Source organism: Dermochelys coriacea, chromosome 6 (assembly GCF_009764565.3).
Source record: "Dermochelys coriacea isolate rDerCor1 chromosome 6, rDerCor1.pri.v4, whole genome shotgun sequence".
In the NCBI taxonomy this organism is placed as follows: domain Eukaryota; kingdom Metazoa; phylum Chordata; order Testudines; family Dermochelyidae; genus Dermochelys; species Dermochelys coriacea.
The window spans coordinates 45002027-45019600 of record NC_050073.1 but is presented as its reverse complement, the minus strand read 5'-3'; the positions used below and the strand labels follow the sequence as shown (position 1 = coordinate 45019600).

The 17574-nt window shown below is 39.3% G+C and overlaps 1 protein-coding gene across 1 annotated transcript in view; it reads left to right on the top strand.

The window, feature by feature from the left end:
* Positions 1-17574, top strand: part of SHANK2 (SH3 and multiple ankyrin repeat domains 2) — a 639405-nt gene that overhangs the window by 600583 nt on the left and 21248 nt on the right. The window contains exon 24 of the mRNA XM_038407205.2: positions 15646-15776. Within this exon, the coding sequence (XP_038263133.1) occupies positions 15646-15776 (131 nt within the window). The remainder of the gene's footprint in view (positions 1-15645; positions 15777-17574) is intronic.

The window sequence follows — 17574 nt, the reverse complement described above, 5'->3', positions numbered from 1 at the left end:
ATTTGAAATTTATATTTAAAGGAATTGAGAATCTTGAACTCTATTCATTAAAAAATAAATAGGTGGAACTCATGTGTCTTGTGAAAAGCTGCTTTTAATTTATCTTCAATTAGTATTTTGACTATTTAATTTTAGTTAAGTTTTTGATTATGATGCATGCTCTACATCCAAAAAGGTCCAAAGATCTCATGATTTTCTATCAAGGAATTTATCAAGCAACTTCAGATTTTTTAGGGCCTCTGCAGAGAAAAGCAAGGATTAGCTGTTTTAGCTGGAGTAGAGAAATTTAAAAGGCCAAGAGAGAAACTAAGAAATGGAGATAACGCAGATATAATTCATTTTTGCTGAGCCTACCAAAGACAGTAATACAACGAAGTATGGATTAGATGAGAGGAAAATAAATTTGGATTACAAAATACTGGGTTAGTGATGGCTGGAAAGCTTTAGATGGTATCCTTTTAGTATCCAATTCAAAAAGAAAACATCTATTTTTGTTTATTGGGCTTAAAGTATAAATGTAGATGTAGGACTCTCCCTACTTTTGGCCAGATTACATGCTGGTACAATCTTGCAGGTATATTAATCATCAGCACAGAAGTCTGTCGGGTATCTGGCATCAAGTAATAGTATTTATTTATGAGAAAAAATTAGTTAATAGCATTCAAAATGAATATTATTGGCTCTGTCCTCCAACAAACATTCATACTCCATTCCATTACTGTTGTCTGTTGTTTCAAAGGTGGCACACCTTAATGGCATCTGAAACAATGAAATCACAGAGCAAATAAATTTGTGAATGCTATATTAAGGTTGAAACAAAAAAGTTACCCTGTTTGAAGAAATCATGCACAGAAGGCCCTGGATTCAGAAACCATTTTTAATTTCAATATGGTGGAATATATCTGATCGAGATTTGTCTGCAGAAATAAAATGGAAATAACACCCCTTCTGCAACTCCCTTGATAACTTCCACTACCAACATTGATTGTAAATAGGAAAAAGGTTTTCCAGACCTTCACCAGACACTACATGGAAAGATAAGAAAAAAATGGCACTGCAGCTCCAGGTTTAATGAAGAGTACCTGTAAAATGTTCTTGTAAGTAATATATTTTTGTTACTTATTGGAAGTGTTAATTGATATTGTAGTCACAAGTAATGATAACAAATCTTTTGAATTACCATTATAAGGATATGCAGTAATGATTTTTGAGGACAGATTTTAGAACTTGTATGCCTCTGTTATTTTTGTGATTATAGATATTCTGCTCTCATATATACTGATGTAGCTAAAAGTGATTATTTAGACTTCAGATAATTTACTGTGGATTCACACCAGTGTAGCAGAGAATAGAATCTGGCCCACATATTTGCCATAGCTATGATATTTTAAAATATTAAATAGAAAAGTATTTGGAGTTAGAGTATTGGGGAAAGAAAAGACTTTAGCTTACATTTTCAAATAGCCATAATTTTGGGTGCCCAGCTCCAAATGCTTTGAGTCTGACTTTTCAGAAACAAACTTTGGCAATTTCATCTGAAGTCAGTAGATAAACAGTGATTGCAGGACGCTTCTGAAAGTCAGGGTCTGTGTCTAAAGTTGGGCACGTAAAATTGTCACTCTTGAAAACGTTGACTGTAGTGAATAGAAATGAGGTTTTTTAGGTCTCCACATAAACATACAGCTGTCAGTTGCAATCAGTATTATTAATTATTATTATTATTTATTATTATTATTATTTATTACTTTAAACTGCATTAATCTGATTATTCCTAAACATGAAGCCCTTTCATAACAGGTACTTAGTTGTTTTTCTTTGCCACAGAACAGCAATTGAAGAAGTTCAAATAACCATCCAAATAAGACAACAGTGCGGGAAAAGCTGGAAAAGAAATTGTAAGTGTTCAAAGGAAACATGTTTTTGTGGTATTTGGGGCCATGTGAATGGGAATGCTCTGGCATTTGTGAGAAGAGAATTCTTATGAGTCATCATCAGCTAAATATGTAGTACTGCATTCAAAGCAATGGGTTCTTTATGAGTAGTAAAAAAAAAAAAAAAAGGTAGGAATGTTTCCAGTGTGATACAATTGCATAAATATAAAAGTTTTCAATTTTTTTTAATATGTTCTCTCTCTCTTTCAGGAACCAGGGAGATGCACAACAATCTCCTGCATCTCACCCAAAAAGCTTTTTTTTCTTGCCATTTCCCTTTTTTCTTCAATTGTTCACTATTCTATGTTCATTAACTTCTTATAAAGCTTAAAATAAATGTTTTGGATAACTCGTGGTGGTTTGATTTTCTTTCCTTGGTGTGAAAAGTACATGTCTCACGGGATAAAAGATTGCAAAAATGACTTAATTTCTTTTCTTTCTATCTGTCTTATTTTTTTTTCTTTTTTTACCCGATTGAGCCCAGTTTTCAAATGCTGTCTCTTAAACAGGACATTCAAATGCCGTTTTCTGTTCTCAGTCCTTAAAATCCCACCTGGCTTGCAGGATGGGGAATGGTCTTTTGTTTTTATTTTCTGTTCTTGTTTTTATTTTGAATACAGGGACCCAGTGATACAGAATGACCATTCCTCTTGCAAGGTAGGAAACTCCTTGTAAGGTAGGTTGAATTTTAAGGCTTTAGGCACATTTTAAATGCCTTTGTGCTTCTCGGATATTGGACATACTGTTAAAGAGATGGTGCTTGAAAATTGGGCCTATAATAAGAAATTTAAGATACCAAAAATAGCGCTTGACTGTGTCTGCCTCTCTTAGAATTATCTTTTAAGGGTATGATATGTTCATAATATGCAAACATGATCTATATGCACTGGGGTGAAAATACTGAGTCATAAAAGTACATATAAAGCCTGCTTGGAAAAATAGCCTAGATTCCTCTTAATTGTGAATAGATATATGCCAAACACTCTTATGTATCATGTTTTGATGTTTATAGATATTAAGGTGAATGATTTATATGTTTAGTTAATCTGTTGTTACAAGCAAACAGTTTTTATGTTTCAATATTTATTATTAGATATTTTATCTTTTTTCTTGGTCTTCCAGTATAATGGAGGTATCTCAAAACAAACATGTTGTACTTCTGTCCAATTTTCTTAAAAGGAAACTTTTTCTAAATGGTTGGTCTTTGCTTTCATGCTGTTCAGAAACTGTAGCTTATTTGGAACTATGTTGTAAAAGCCCGCATTACTTTTTCCTTTTACTAGCCACTGAAGTTAAATTTTCTTCATCGTATTTTCACCATGGTAAATGTTTGTTTGAATCTGGTATTATAACTAGGGTGTGATCCTGCAAACTGCTGTTTGAGTGGAGCCCTGTGGCCACGTGGAGCATCTTGCAAGTCGGTGGTCCATATTTGCTCCTGATAAATGTATATGTCCACTGTGGCAAATTCTCCACCATGGAGCAATTTAAAATTATTATGTTATCTATAAACATTGGCCTAACTTTGAATGGAAAACTGCAAATATTTTATTATATATAATTTTTTTGTCACAGATATCTTTTTAAAAAGGAAACTGTAGAGGCCATTTGAATCTAACATAGACTAGTCACTTAACCTATTCAGTGTTTTAAAACCTTTGCATTATTTTATTCTTCTATTTAAAAAGCATTTATTTGGCAGATTTTGATTGTTTATATTGTTTTCTTATCACAAGCGAGAATCCCAAATTGAAAATTTGGATCTGGATTTTACCCTTCAGAGTGGCATTTCAGAACCAGGGTTTTGGTTGAGGCCATCTCTATGTTATCACCCCATGGACTAAAGAGCTGTCAGTCTTCAGTCTTCCTTGCTAAATGTTCTTCTTTTGAGCTAATTTTTTGTTCACCCAGTCATACTTGTACAGATAACGAAAGCTAACAATTTCCAGCATGACTGCCTAAAGTTAGTCATGTAACTCTATCTTTAGACACCTGCATAAGTGAATGGCCTTCTTTTTCAGAGGTGATGAACATCTACAGGGCATACAATGAGATTGCAGGTATTCAGCCCATCATGGTCCAGCCATCTACTTAATTAGATGCCTAATTTTAAGCTTGCAAGCTTGTAAATGTTGGCCTAGACCCCCTGTAGTTCGCTTATCTAATTTGTACTCACTTCTGATTCTGATCTCTATGCTAAAATCAATGAAAATTCTACATAAACCAAAAATAACTGCACAAACGCTGTTAAATTTTTGACAAAAAATAAATGCACACAGTTGACAAACAGATTTTAAAAATACACATGCATTCCAATACCTGTGCATAACTGAGTATACCTTTGGTTCCAGTACTATCTAGTTGTTCCAAGGGAGGAGGTAGATAATAAGGTACATTTGTCCCGTTGCCATTTGACAAAGATAAATAAGTGCTTTTTGCAGATTCATGACAAGAAAAAAGGAAGCATATATTGTTTGTGCTAGTAAAAGTAGTGAAAATGAGATGAAATTTGCAATTTTGCATTTAGATCAGGCAGTGAATCAAGAATTTGTGTGCCTTATAATATAATAAATAAAGGACTAAGCTTTCAAAAGCGTGAAAGTGCGGGAGGGATGGGTGCACTGGATGGCCATCAGTTTTCAAAAGAAAAATGTACATGCAAAATCTTTGAATGTGGATGCTAGAAAAGGTGGGTGAAACCACACTATGAAGATGCAATTGGCATTGCATTAAGTTTTGTATAATTGATTGTGCCTGGCACAGTTTCTGTCTGTATCTATCTTAGGTATTTACAAGGCACCTATCACCTTGGTACCTAAGCAGTTTGAAAAATGCACCTGCAACAGGAGGCATGATGCAGATACAGGCAGAGGCCCAGGTCCAGAGCAGCAGTGGCAGGTCCCAGGAAGGCTCCTCAACTGTTTACAGCTGTTGTTGAGCTCCTGGCTACACTTGTTGTGCCCAAGGAACATCTCCACCTACCTGTCAGCAGGAAGACGCTGCCCCACAACTCAAGTCCAACAACTCCATTTGTGGGGAAAACTAAAGATAATGGAAATGGCAACGATCCAGTAGCAGAGGTGAAAAAGAAATTGTGGGATTTGAAAAGGAGGGATTCTTAAAGAGCAGCACACTTCAGGGGAGGGATCCACTGCTAGTCCAAGTGGCAGGTAAGGCACAACACAGGCTTAAGTCTCTCTCAAATTATCTCAGATGAACAAAAATTAATTAAATATTTCTGCTGTCCCTAGAGTATGTCTGCTGTTCAATTCCCAGTGTAGCCTGTGCTCTGTTCTTGGCCTGCTATCCCTACAGCTGGGTAGGCCTTTCAGTTCTCTTTGGAATACAAACCAGAAAACACAATGTAAACAATCTCCAGCGTTCTAAATATGTTTACTGGCAAACTGGAAGGACTGATACCATGCAAGTGTGACAAAGCAGTACTCCAACACCATGACCTTATCCATGCCTCCAGAAACCTGGTGTAGTCCTGCCTCTTGGCACTATTTAGCAGATATCCTGCCTGCAGCAGCCAGAATATGTAGTTTGCTATATACAGAGCAGGAAATGAGAAAACACAAAATCATGAACAGACACATGACAAACGTGTCACTCTGACCCTCAGAAGAAGTTACAACATTGCATAAGCTACCACATCTGTCTTTCGCCAGAGAAACAGAGGACTCATTTGACAACACAGAGGAGAGGGAGGCCTCTAATACTGGCTCATTAGTCACTATGCACAGGCCAGCTTAAAAAAATAGTCACGTCTGTTGATAAATGCAATAGCATCAGTAGGCTGAAGCAGAAACTATCCCCCAGAGATCTGAAAAGGCCATTTTGATTTTGGAAAACAGGTGCATACTGTGTGACCAAACTTTAAACTTAAAAGGGCAATGGACCCTAAACTCCCAGATCCTTATCTTCCCCACTCATCAGGTGCGCACACCTTTCTTACTTGCCTACTGGACAAATTGGGCTGTGGTTAAAATACCATTGTGTCAGGGCAAGGTGGGATCAGGGACGTGGAATGAGTCCACAATTCATGAGACCATCAAAACTTGTTGCTTCACCCCTTAAGGTATTTGTATGCTGCCAGGAAATAAAATGACTTTGTAAGAAGTGTAAGCCAGGTGTTCATCTGTGCAGTCTTATGTACCGCTGTGAACAAGCAGGCTGCCAAGCTGGCTTATGTGGGTACAGGAATTGTTTGATTAGATGCAAATTATCATTGAGGTCAGGAGGAGTCTGGACAGTTCCTCACATTTCCCTTTGCCATTGGCATTGCATCATGAGCAGCCACAACATGGTGCTTGTGCCCACTATGTTTAAAACTTGTTTTAAAAAGAGAGAAATGTTGTTTAAACCAATTAAGAACAGAATCGGTTTGTTGATTCACATTTTGTTAGACATTTATGGTCTCTGTTGCACCAATGACCTGGCATATTTACTGTTGCTTGTGAAGAGTCAGCCCATTGCCAGAAGGTAGGGTTGAGGCAGTTAGTTTAGGTAACAGTTTAACTTTGGTTTTAATCCTCCTGTCACCAGTTGTCAGGGCAGTGAGCCACTTGGCCATCCATTCCTCCAGCTGAGCAGTACAGTTTCTAGGCAAACCAAATTTTCCATTTCCACTATGGTAGCTGACACAACCACTTTCACAGTTCCAATATAGCAGCTGGTGCCATTATATTAACGAGTTCCAGTCTGAATTTATCAGGGCAACCTTTAGTCATCAAGGAAAGGATTTCTTGGGCAGAAACTGATACCTTCGACACTGTGGTGTGAGCTCTTGACCCTGAGCTAAAGTTTCCATGATTGCCCTGCAGTGAATGAAAGTATGTATAAGGCTATGCCTGTGATGCACCCATGCCAATATTTAATAAAGCTTACAAAAACATAGTTATTTGAGTTGGTTGAATTCTTTGTTATGAATAATATAAGTTATGAATTTAGTCCCTTTTTCATTAGTGGCTAGTTAGTAAACCTATCCCAATATCTGTGAATGTATTCATTATTCATAAGTATTCGCCAATAGTTTCAATAACTATCCATCAGCCCATTAGTTATTCACAAACTGTTTGCTTAGGATGTTTGTCATTTGTGTGATGATGATATGCCAGATGATACCGTTTCAGCTCCCTGACTTGAAGACAGAAAATATTTAAGTAGGAGAATGACAAATTGTAAACTTTCATAATTCTGTTTTTAGAGAAATAACCACTTGTGCTAATATTTGTGAAACTTTCCAGGGTCACGGACACTTTCATAAATATCTGACAGGCGCCCAAATATGTGCAAACAACAAAAATAATGCCCCCCATCAAACTAAATTAAGTGATATTGACAAAAATATTCACAAATTAGTTTTTTCAGTTTTTGCTCTTTTTTTTAAAAAAAAATATTTGACTCATTCTATTATTTACCATCGTTAGGAGGGCTCTGTTCAAAGTGCTTGTCAGGAGAATGGAGTATTCAAATATGGGGAAATTTCTGATGTATCAAAAGAATGACACATTTTGTATGACCAATGGCACAACTGGAATATATATTCCCTTTATCTCTCTGATTCCATACAAATTAGCTGGAATGTGTGTTTGCTTTGTGTGGTAAAAAGAAGTCCCCTGTTTTTGTATGTGTACTCTATTAGAGAATTGTTGAGAATTAATTTCATGCTCCTACACTGTAGCTGCTAAAAGATACTTGGCAACAAAGGTAACAGCTGTGGCTGTCTTAGGGAAAATAGAATTGCAAAGGCAGCAGGTATTACAGAGGGATAATGTCAAAGTCCCTTTCAAAATTTTCATGCAGTGGAACAGCCAATGATTGCATGACAACTTGTCCCTAATATTCATTTCCATAAGGAGCTCATACCTTTTTACAAATACGATCTCATCCTCACTTTCCATAAAACATGCAACTGGACAGTCCAATCAGACACAGACCAAATGTGAATACTTTGAATGTGAATACTTTAAAGTAGTGAATATATTAAATGCACAAATAATTAAATCCAGCATAAAAATTAATCACATTAAATAATTATATTAAATCATTAACTATAAGTAGCCCTTGACATAAATATATTACTCAAGGCATTCAGATAGTGAGTGATGTGGACCCTAATGATGATCTAGACAGACAGGGATCAGTGTATAAATATGCTGATAGAGGGATAGATCCTTGGGTCTCTGAGAAGGGGTCCTAAAAACCAAGAACAAAAATATACATAAAAATCATCCCAGGAACTCCTGAACAAACAATAAGCCCATTAACAAAAATGATTAACCTGACCTCAAAAGCACCCATCAGACACAAATGCACAACTCCAGCTGAAGTTCTTAAGAGCAGCACATGGTGTGTATCAAAGAGCAGAATGTAGTCCTTAAAGAGCAACATTTTCCTAGATTGAAGTGCCAGGGCATAGATCTGACATGGAATCACCATTCCTCACATCCTAGCACCAACACTACAGAGCAACCAGTTAGTCAGTGATGATCAGCAGCTGTTGTTACTTAGATGTGGTAGTTTTACAGTGGTCCTTCCACATGCCTGAGTGAAAAATGCAGGCTCTTTGGGCTAAATTATTGTATTGTATTAGCTGAACCGCCCCACATAGATTTCTTACAGTTAAATTGTCTCCCCAAAACATGTGATACTCATTATTTATTTGTTTCAAGCATAAAAAGGGTTCCAGCCACAAATGTCAACAATTCAGAAATGGTGCTGACTAGATCATACTGTAGTGAGAGCTGATTGATGTGCGGGCAAAAAGTCTAGTCATTTTCAGTTGGTGGGAGTATATTTTTATATATGGGTGGATTTATATTAAGCACATTTGCAATGTCCTCTTCAATAGCGTAATTAACCACTCCTCCTTCCATATTAAATTGTGCACAGGGAAGCCCTTGCACATTTCCACCAAATGTCCTCAGGCAAGGGAAGACACAGCCAGGAGAGAGCAAAATGAAGGTTATCTTACATGGGGCAAAAAAAAATCCTGGTGAGCAATGTTCTCAAATAGGGTCACATACTGTTTGGAGAAAGCACTGAGAAAATAATGCATACAGAAAAGATAAGGCTTGGGAGGCCATTGCTCACAGGATAAATGTTGTTGGCAACCACAGTTGCTCTACAGCTATGATTGGTTGCGGGGGGGAGGACCCAAAACACTGGGGGTGGAGGGGTGATATGAAACGTCGGACAAAAGAGAAGATAGCCAGCAGTGCTTCAGAACAGCAAAGGGCTACCACACAGGCCAGTGGTGGAGCACATCTGACACCACAGGAGACTCAATTGGACAATTGACCATGAGCTCATCTCAGGGATTTCTGACTGTGACACCACTGCAATTCATAGGTGAGCTTTTTGAGAGGTTCACTGACGCTTTCTGTCACAATCACAATGAGGTGTATTGGTAGTTATGCCGTGGGATCCAGCACAGTTGTGTGTGTTATGGGTGCAGGACAATGTGCACGTATATAAAGTGGTTAGTAACTTCAACTGCCACATACCCAGTTCAGCCACTAAACTTTAGTCTGCCCTTCTGTTTGCCCAAACACAAACACTGTGGTTTTCCCAATTGGCTTCTTTCTATGTGTTGTCCAATGCATGTAGATTCCTCCATCTTCCTGGCCTCAGATACAGTGGTTGTTGCTCCTCTATTTGATTGCCAGATGTCACTGGGGAACAAGATGGGGAGGTTCCTGGATGCTCGGGGCAACCCAGACGTCAGAGAGCGAGCTCACCCTCCACGCCTGAACAAGAACAGGAATCTTCAGAGCCTGCTTCCGATGAAGATTCACCAGCCAGAACTACAGAGAGTTGGCAGTGGCCATTGTCGTCATCTGAAACGCACAGCAACGTTGGGGAAGATTTTGAGGGATTTCAAACACCAGAGCGGACTCCAGAGTGTACAATGGACATACAGTCTCCTGGGGATCAGTCACTCAGTAGGACTCCTCAGTTTGAAAGTGACTCTCCTGAGGAGGAGGAGGGGAATGATGAAATGAATGAAGAGCACCATGGTGTTCAGCCTGTCCCTAGGGATCAGGGTTGGAGAGGGCAGCCCCACCTAACAGAGGGGGAAAGGCTGTTGATGGAAACCAACAGTAGGATTGTGCAGCTGCTGGAAAATATCAAGAGGGAGCATGCACAGTCCATGGGTCTCATGTCACAGTCCATGGGCCGCATGGAGCTGCAGCTAGGCATTGTGGCTACATCCACAAGAGCCATCCATAACTACCTGTCTGAGATTTTAGCTTTCCTCAAACAGCCAAGGACGCAGGTCCTTGAAACGCGTATCTCCCAAAGAGCCACCCCCCATGTTGAGTTAACCAGTGCCTCAACATGGACTGGTGAGGATGCAGTGGCAGCCTCCACTGTATATTTACCAGGGGATCAAGGAACAAGTGTCTCTCGAGAACCACAGGCCACTGTGCCTCGTCGCAGTGGCCGGCTGCAGAGAGCCATAACTGAGAGGGCCTCGTTGCCCATGCCTACACGCCAGGCAAAAGGGGGAGGGAAGAAAAAATAATCACAATAACAATAGGATTTTTAGGGATTTTTTATGTGCCTGTCCTTTTAATTCTTAGCCATAAGGCCATGAGTGGCAGAACTCAACCATTTCTACATTTTGGCTAACATTGTATTCTGGCTGACTAGATTAGTCTAACGTTTTGTAGTTTATATTTGCATTGTTAACAATGTGTGCTGCTGGTATTTGAAGAACATTTGCCTCTGTTCTTTCACTTTAGCCTCATGAGAGCATTTTTTTACACTGTGCCAGGCATTCATTGCTTTTCTTACAAATACAAGTCATTTCTTGAGGCAGCTGTTTTTTGAGTTTTTTTTCTCCATTACCTCCATCCCCTCTGAGCAAGCATTATGGACTTGGTGGTAAGTATACAGGTCTTGGCAATACTAGCCTCGGAAACTGTGTTCAATCAGTCTTTGCCTGGTGTTTCTGGCATGCTGGCCTGAGGTGTTGGGGTTAGCCTGGAAGTGCCTTTTTGGATCCTGATCATTCTTATCCTCTGTGGGTCTGACAAGGTCAATCTCTAGCCCTTCAGGTGGAGCTAATCCACATCTCTTGGCTATGTTGTGTAATATGCAGTCTTGCCAGGATTATATGGTATATTGTGGGGCCTGTACAGTAATGTGCCACTAGGCACCTGACTCTCATTTTCAGAGTTCCTTCTTCGATGCATCTGGTGGCTTGATGGGTGGGCAGCATTATAATTTTCCTCTGAGAGAGTCAGGGAATTTGGAACAGGAGTCATTTGCCATGTCTTTATGGGATAAGTACCATTTTCTTCAACAAATAAATATATTATTGAGGGGAGACCATCCCTAGTAATATCAAAGATATTAATTTAAACATAACAATGCTACTTACCAGCAGCCAGACCTCCTGAGAATGTAAGAGTCATGACATGCTGTTGGGAACTGTGCTACTACCTCTGTGATTAAACTTTTGCATCACAAATGACCTGCACACTGATAGAATGGAACTCCTCCTCGTCCTGCTAAGCCATCTAATTTCCTGAGGGGAGGGTGCCCTGAGCAGAATATAGGTGCGATCAGTAGCACGCAGGACATACAGAAAATGCACTTTGGAAGACAATTATTTTATGACTGTTGGTGCTGCCTCTCTCGGGGAAATTTAATACAGTGGCACTCAGAAATTGCTGCATGCATGCAGAGGCATCAGACTGGCTTATACTTGTGATATCTCTGTGGTCCTCTGAAAGGTTCCAGTTATCAAGAGCCCCTTGAGCAGTGGTGTCTGTAACTATCACAGGTGTAGCATGGCACCTGTGTTTGACTCTCCAGATCCCCATGTAAGTTTTCATTAAAATTCAGGAGAGTTTGATTGTCAAGCATACTGAATTTCTCCTCTGACAAATGTTGGACGTTAATCTTTGGCCTAAAAATCCTGTCCTATGGATGCATTTGGGCTGCTGAGCCAGTGGATACTCCTCTTCCCTTTCCCCTTCTCTGAGACTGAAGTTGGTCAAAATGTGAGCAGGAAACATTTTACAACTGTACAAACTAGCCACAAACTGCTCCTCATAACAGTTTGTTTTGCTTGTGGCTGCTAAATGCTAAATGACTGGGTTAATGATGAAATGCCACTGTTGTGGACTGACTCCTGGTGTAGGCATGTTGCAGATACATTTTTCTAGTTCAAAATATTTCTCCTATGACCAACTGCATGCAGGCGCTCACCCTTTAAGAATTCCATTTTGGTCCACTTTCTTGGCCATGCCGCCAACACACCACTCATGCCAGGTGTAAATTCTTGCACCTGCATTTCATTTGCACCCCATCTGTGCCTCTTCTAAATTTTGTTTTGTTAAAATTGTTTATATAGGTAGCCTCATAAATAAATACATTTCCAGTAATATCATGTGAGAGCCGCTCTTAGTGGTGCAAGAATACATATTACAAAAATATGTCAAAACACAAAAAAGGAGATGGGGGAGGAGAAGTCCACTAGCAAAGTTGACAAAAAGTGTTCCAGTGTGCTGCCTTTTGAAAATGCATTACTGGCACAAACATGGTTTGCACACTACTACTGCGGACATGAACAACCTATTTTAAGGGCACAGCCCTTTGAAAAATTTGTCCTAAATATCTACTTTTTATTTCTTTTGGATGAGTTTATAATGGAATTACATAGAAGTCAAGAAAAGGCCAGTTTAGGTAGCACATATCTAATATTATAATGAAAATGTATTTATTTACATAGTGCTCTCACTTTAAAAGTGTGGTGGAATGTGGGGGCCATATATAAAGATTCTGGTATATTCTGCAGGACCCGCCATGTAGCTGCTGCCATTTTGGTTTACTTTTACTTCATCCCACATACACCCTAGCTGCTTTGGAAGCTTCAAAATTTTTGTTCTAGTTTTAAAATGTCATCTTACTGTTCTACATTTGTGCTCTGATCAAAGACAGCAGTGCAAAAGGACAAGTTGGGCAGCATTAGCAACACTGCCTGTATTGCAGTTAGAACCACTGCTAGGTGCAAGATGCCCCTAAAAAGACTTTTTTTGCAAAACAATTTAATCATATCAACTTCTTCCTCCCCACTCCAACTTGCTTCTGCTGTTCTCAGCTATGCCTGGAAAGGAACCAAATACAATCTGAATGGGAGCAGCTATAGGGTGAGAAGGACTGAGGAGCTGACAACATTAAAGCTGTAAAATCACAAAGAATAAAGTTCCCCACAAGCTGATGTGGTAGCAATATCAGATTTTGTTAGGAAATCTGTACAAACTGATATTGTGGTCAGGTCAAATACTAAGATCTGACTTCCAGTATTGTCTTGCAAAATCAGTACAGTTGGAGAGTATGTATGTTTCATCCCCTAAATGAATATTTCCATGTTTTTCAAGTGTCTGTCATAGCGTCATCATTCTTTCCCTGTAGTTTTTTTGTTGTCTGAATAGGTGTATGGTTATGTGTCTGTTCAAAATAAAGGGAATACGTTTTTATATGGTATATTTGTTATTTACAGATTTTGGGTGTCTAGGGCTTTAGTCCCCAAAACACCCATCTTTCTGGATCCCAAGAACTAGTGTTCCCAAGTCCAAGGTCTTCTGGGATCATATAAAGGGCTGGAGAGATGTAACATGAAATTCCCATGCCCTTGTTGCAATCAATGGTAGATACCCCTAAACTTGATTCTGCAATCTAGCCATATTTTTTTCTGTGTAGCTCAAATGCTTAAGGCTAAATCCATGGCTTTCTGATACCTTTTGCCCATCAGAAGGTTACAGGTATTTTCTTCTGAAAAGTGCACAGTTTGAGTTATGTTAAGACCATATGGAATGTGATTTTTTGGAATGTTTATTTTATTTGCTTGTGAAGGTTTTAAGCGTTTTTTTTCTCTCCTCCCCCTGGATGGTCTATTATATGAAAATAAATAAAGCAAACAAAAAATGTAACACTAACTCCAGTGGAAAGCAGACAGTAACACTTCCAAGTAAGCCAACCACCTACAATGTTCAACTTAATAATTCTAGCAGCTGTTTCTCTCCTGCTGTCTCCCTGTCACCCAGTGCTCCAAAAGTCTCCTCCCCCAAAACAACAGTTTTCCCAACCAGAGAAGGCTGAATGTAATTCTTCCATTTCTGCACCAGCTGGAGCTGTTGGTTAGGGAGAGACAAATCTATCTTCCTCTTGCCTACTTCCTGTCCCTTACCACATTCCTAGAGTCTGAGCGTAGCTGTTTTTCCAGTGAGGGATCAAGCTCAAATCTGATACTTTGCACCGTGGTGCCACTTCTAACTTCTAGCTGTTAAGTCAGTAATAACCTAATGCACTAGTTTTATTTTCTCCTACACTAAATTATCAAACCTTACCATACCATACAAAGACATACCATACTTAACTCCTGAAAAGTAAGGTGTGGCTTGACTAATACTTGTAAAAAAAAATTTTTAAGTTGTGGAAGCCTAAGACAAGAGGAGCTACCAGGCTAAGGAATCACTTCTAGTTGGTTCTAGTACATTATTTCTGAGAATACATATAGGTTGTGTGACTGGTGCCCTATTGCTTTAGAGAAATTAGAAAGAAAAATGCCATCCTAGCTTAGCATGACTACCAGCCTGGGAGTAGTACATATAGTGCCAGTTTGCAGTCTGTGAGTTCACAGGAACAAAAGATAGGGTGAAAGGGGCAGTGCGGAAGGCTATTGGTTAGAGTATAAGTTTTGGATTCTAGTCCAAGTTCAGAGATTGAATCATTCAGTGGCCTTAGGCAAGTAACTTAATTACTCTGTGCCTCAATTTCCTAACCTATAATAAGGGAGTTGTAAGACTATGGTTGATTGCATAGTGATTTGAGATCCTTGGACTTAAGGCATTATATTAGTGTTAAATATATTAAATAGTATTACTGTAGCATTTGATTTATAGTCCAACTGGAGATGGGCCTGGGTACAAACATTCCTGAACTTCGAGAGATCTCACATGTTCACAGATGGTTCCTATCACTATATAGCATGCTAAATCAAAATCCCAGTTCTGAACCACTGTTCCCCAGCGTTGGGAAAGTATTGATCCAGACTGGAACTTTGCCTATTGGGCCCATTTCTGACCACAAATATATGATAGTTTTAACCAAAACTAATATGAAGCACATTTAAAGTTTAATTAAACAGAGAGACATGGAGCAGTTTCCAATAAAGCTAAGTTATATTGTCTAATAGACTAACATGATGAATAGATTAGAAAGTAGTTACTAGAGAAGAAAAATAGACATAAAGAGCACTTTTGAAGTACTTGTTGTTGTCCAAAATATCACTGAAATTCTGGTGACTAAGTACTGTCTGCTTATCGCTATATGAAACAGTGCTCTATGGGTTCATTATCTCTAAAGGTCTTCTTTCCGTTTCTATATAGATATTCTCCCTTCACATTTTGAAGGTTTGAAGAAGAGGATTGTTTTTCGAGTCACACTAAGTAAACATTAAATGCATGCAGGCTTAAAACTAAAGCATGCATGTTACGCAGCAGCAATAAATAAGTGCTCGGCTTGCACGACTTTTGATGCTCAAGCATTGCCTTGTTAAAATGCCAAAAAAAAAAGCCACCCTTTTTCTTTGCATTTTTTTGAAAAGTAAAACTCTTCCTTTGACCTTGCAATATTTAGATTTTCAGTCTTTGGACAAATTATATTTATTTTAGTGAATACTTTTATGTTACAGATAAAGTGGATGAAATTGTACCAGTTTCCAAGCCATCAAGAATTACAGACAATGTAACTGTGGACTCAAGAGTGGCAACGATTAAACCGCGGCCTTCCAGTAGATGCTTTTCTTCAGCTACAGATATGAATGTATGTGGTGACTCCTAAATTCTTGCTTTCACTTATGAAGCTGTGGTTCTAGTTAGTACTGCTTTAGTAAGTCCAGTCTTTTTATACACACTAGTTGCCATGCTGTTTTGTATACACCAGCAATGGGAGGTTTATAAATGTAGTTAATCATTATGGTTATTCTTTATCACCATTCTAAGCTTCGTCATTGACAATAATCCTAACATGAACCCTTGTCTCATTACTGGGTTTATTTACTCCCAACAACATTGATTGTTTTGGTTTTGACTAGATAAAGTTGAGTAATTTATAAGGGGAGGAGACAGCAGCAATGCTATAAAAAGCACTAACGACTGAAATGCTATATCCTGGAAAACTAGTTAGTGCGTGTAATTATTAGCTCAAGAAAAGACACCTACACTAGCGCTGATTGAGTTAATGCCCTAAAAATAGAGTGCTAGCTGCCCCAAGTACATACCCATCGGAGATGGTAGGCACACACTTGGGGCAGCTAGCGCTTCTGGATGCTTGTTCAGCTGTGGCCACACTCAATTTTTAGAGCACTAGCTTGATCAGAGCTAGCTTGGGTTAGCTTCTCCTTTATCTCGGAATTACACTTCCAGTTCCAAATGTAGACACCCTCAGATCTGAGTTTGCTTCCACTGGTTGTAAAGTCTTATGAGGAAAAAATATTTTTTTCCTTACTGTCTAGCTACATTTATTTCCCACTGAAGTAGCACCAATCCTTATTCATACGCTTCGCTCTTGTCAGCTGCAAAGGAAGAAATCCCAGGTGTTCTGAATTATATCCGCAGTATTGTAGAAAATAAATAGGTTTGTGACGTCTACAAGTAGCAAGGATGGGGCACTGGACTGGGACTTAAGAGACCATGGTTCAGTTCCTGACTCAGCCGAAGACTTCTTATGTGACCTCAGGCAAGTCACTTAGGACTAGATTCTCAAGGAGAGTTAGGTGCTGAAATATCTTTGTGGATCTGAGCCCTAGTATCTCTCTCCTTAAGTTCCTCATCTGTAAAATAGGGATAATAGTACTTCCCTACCTCAAAAGTGTGTTGTGACGATAAAAATCACAAATCATTATGAGGCACTTGGATGACAACCTGTACATTATTAGAAAGATCGGGGGGTACAGATTGAGGATAAGCAGCAGTGTCTTTTAGTGAGTTGCAGACAATCATTTTTTGGGAAGGTGTTCGGCTGCCATGCTAACATAGCCCCAGTCCTGATCCCAAAAATAATAGACCCCCTTATCCTTCCTCCTCAAGGGCTTGGTGACCACAAGTGGTCCCCCAAATCTCCCCAGATTACCAGAGCCAGTTTAAAGGAGTCAGGTTACAGTCGCCAAAGGGCAAGCAGTACTGGAGTTGTTCTCTGCAGCAGAGGGATATGCCATTTTGTATGTCTTAAAACTAGGGGGGTTGATCTGGAGAACCCAGCTCCACAAAGAAGAGAATGAGCCCAAAGACTCCGCTGCACCTGGGAGGGCTAGCTGCCAGCTGAGTCCAGTAGGCCTTCCCTGCACTTGGAGACAGCTGGGACTTGAGGCCATTCCCAATTTACCCCATCTTTTCTAGGAATAACATGTTGTGTATCCTTATAGTCTGTTTGGTCCTAGATTCCCTGTAACTATACATTGTAATGCCAAATGTCTGTTAGTTTTGCACCGGGCTGGAGGCCAGATGAAGGCACCAAGTGCAAAGAACCCAGGCCCATTGAGAGAGGAGGGAAGAATTAAGGGGCTTTACCCCTTGAGGATCAAGGATGTCCTAGAAGTGGGCTAAACACTAATGAAAAAGGG